General features: G+C 38.8%; 1 protein-coding gene across 1 annotated transcript in view; it reads left to right on the top strand.

Annotated features, from left to right (window-relative positions):
- The window catches only part of APOOL (apolipoprotein O-like), a 19,958-nt gene that overhangs the window by 13,065 nt on the left and 4,378 nt on the right, over positions 1–2,515 (top strand). Inside the window, exon 8 of the mRNA XM_009326654.1 lies at positions 673–823. Coding sequence (XP_009324929.1) covers positions 673–823 — 151 coding nt within the window. The remainder of the gene's footprint in view (positions 1–672; positions 824–2,515) is intronic.

The following is a 2,515-nucleotide window of genomic DNA, read 5'->3' as shown; positions in this document are numbered from 1 at the left end:
ACCTTCTCCCCTTCTTTCTTCAGTGACCTTGGTGTCTGCAGAGTTGTTTCTCTCACATATTCTCACTCCTCTCTTCTGCTGCAGTTGCGCAGGTTTTTTTCCCCCCTTCTTAAATGTGTTCTCCCAGAGGCGCTACCACCGTTGCTGAGTGGCTCAGCCTTGGCCAGCGGCAGGTCCATCTTGGAGCCGGCTGGCTCTGTCAGACATAGGGGAAGCTTCTAGCAGCTTCTCACAGAAGCCAGCCCTGCAGCCCCCCCACTACCAAAGCCTTGCCACACAAACCCAATACATAAGTGTTCTGTAAAAACTAAATGCTATTTCAGTCTTGTGTAAGACTATAGGTTTCCCATCGGTAAATGAACGGTGACTTCCTTGTGAAGTACTTTGAGGGTCTCAGGTAAAAGCACAGTATCAGACGTAAGCATACACTTGTGACAAAGTAAACTTCCTTACATGTGAAGTTGTTGTATCTGAACTGTGGGGTTCTTTCATGCATTTTATTTTTTCCAGCTGTGTCCCTTGCATGCAGCTGATTTTAACATTACTAGTTGAATATCATTGTATGATGTCATATCTGAAAAAGATAAGCTTTCAGACTTGAAAGCTTTGTTTTGCAATAATGTATTAAGCATATACCCATGTGCATTTTTTTTATTAATGTTTGGTTCACAGCTGCAGCAAGAGTCAAAATCAGTTACGCAAGAAGATAAGAAAGAGATTTCTAGTACAAAACCTGAGTCTGCTATTGAGTCAAGATCATTTAACAGAACAGAATCTTCTCCAGTAGAGTCTTGGAGTAATAAAGATCCAGTGCCTTCATCAGGTAAATTAAAAATTTCAAGTGTAATCTCAGGGCAGCTTGCAAATTCTGAATTACTTGACTGAATTTTGTAGTTACCCTTGCTTTAAAATGGAGCAGACTGTCATAGCATATTAGAGAGAATATATGGTACACACTGTCATTTAATAGATGCTTCAGAGCCTCAGGGAGGTGACAATTTTCTCACTGTGGACGCTGTCACGGTATCAGAATTCTTATAAATTTGTTGTTCTTTCTCCGTAATGTTTTCTTTCATTCCATATGGTGTGGACCATATCCCGTATCGTTAGCAATGAGATGATGTCATCAAGTACTTCTGTTAAATACCTACTTTAAATTATCCTTCTGTTGTCAAGAATACCATAAGTGTAATTTAAAGGATTACGGCTGGATTTTTGTGAAAACGGCTAACTTGAATTACTGTTCAGTTCTCTGTACGGGTTCTATATCTTCAGATATTGGTAAAAGAGGAATGCGTAATTGACAAATGAAGCATTGGATTTTATTTTGCTAGGTTTTGTACAGTGATGTTCTTTGTGCATCTTAAGTGGTTGAGATAATCGACTAGATCATGTAACAGCATATTTAACCTACAAATATTTTGATAGGCCAGTTGCTAAGAGCGGTAGTGGAATTACCTATTAAAGGAGAACTAAATTTGTTTTAAAATATTGTTACGTTTTGTAGGGGCAATTTCCAAATTTTACTTGTCACTTAAACTTGCTTACTTCTTTTTACTGTGTTCTTTACCAGAACTTTTTTTTTTCTGGAAAGCAAGCAGAACATATTTGGATGGAGTTTTTAATTTTTTTTTTTCCTTTATTTTCACTATAATATACATTCACATCTATCTTTGCTTTGCACCTGTATTTTTTCTGATTTAGATTGTGGAATGGTTTGGTCTGTTTTTACAGTCACTTCAGGCCAGACTGTCTTTAATGGTTTTATGTAGATAGAGATCTTCTGTCTTTACTTTCATGGGTGGAATTAGTTCATGTCCCTAATACAGCCAAAAATGTTTGTGCCCTAAATTAATCTGTGTTGTCAGGGATGTTTATTTTCACTAGTCCAAACAGGGCAAAGCTTTCAGGAGAACATAGCACCCTTTATTAAACCAACTGTTGTAGCAGGAAGAGCAGCAGACTAGTAGTAGGAGGCACAGTCCTACAAAACCTGCCTTTATATTCCCTTAGGTCCTCTGGAATTACAGTATCATTAAATATGTCAGTCTTTGTGCCTTGTCATTCGGGATGAGTGTGAGGGCTCAACGTTTTAGTAAACTTAGTTCACTGTTTTTGGAAGTCATGAAGTGAAACTAGGCGAGAGTGTTTGTCTTAATTTGGAATTCTTACCATCTGGCAGCAGCTTCAGGGAAGATACTGACTCAGTTGGTTTTGGGAGACAGCTGTGCTCCTGGGAGCAGTGGGGGAAGAAAGACTGGAGATTTTTTCCCATGTCCCAAACTTTCCCTTCCTTTCCATGAGTAGGGCAAAGCATCGCTATTCCTTCTCTCACTCTGCTGTGTTCAGGAAGTAGTATTAAAGTGTAGAGAGTAGGAGGAAGACCTGCTGTCCATCCACTGCTGTATGCTTACATGCCTTCATTGTCCTGTATCACGTACACAGTTTTAACTAGAACATATATATTTTGATCATTTGTAAGTGTTTGGTAATACAGTCATTCTCAAAATGTGTC

Source organism: Pygoscelis adeliae, unplaced genomic scaffold, assembly GCF_000699105.1.
Source record: "Pygoscelis adeliae isolate BGI_AS28 unplaced genomic scaffold, ASM69910v1 Scaffold216, whole genome shotgun sequence".
NCBI classification, from domain to species: domain Eukaryota; kingdom Metazoa; phylum Chordata; class Aves; order Sphenisciformes; family Spheniscidae; genus Pygoscelis; species Pygoscelis adeliae.
This window is presented reverse-complemented; position numbering and strand designations above follow the sequence as displayed.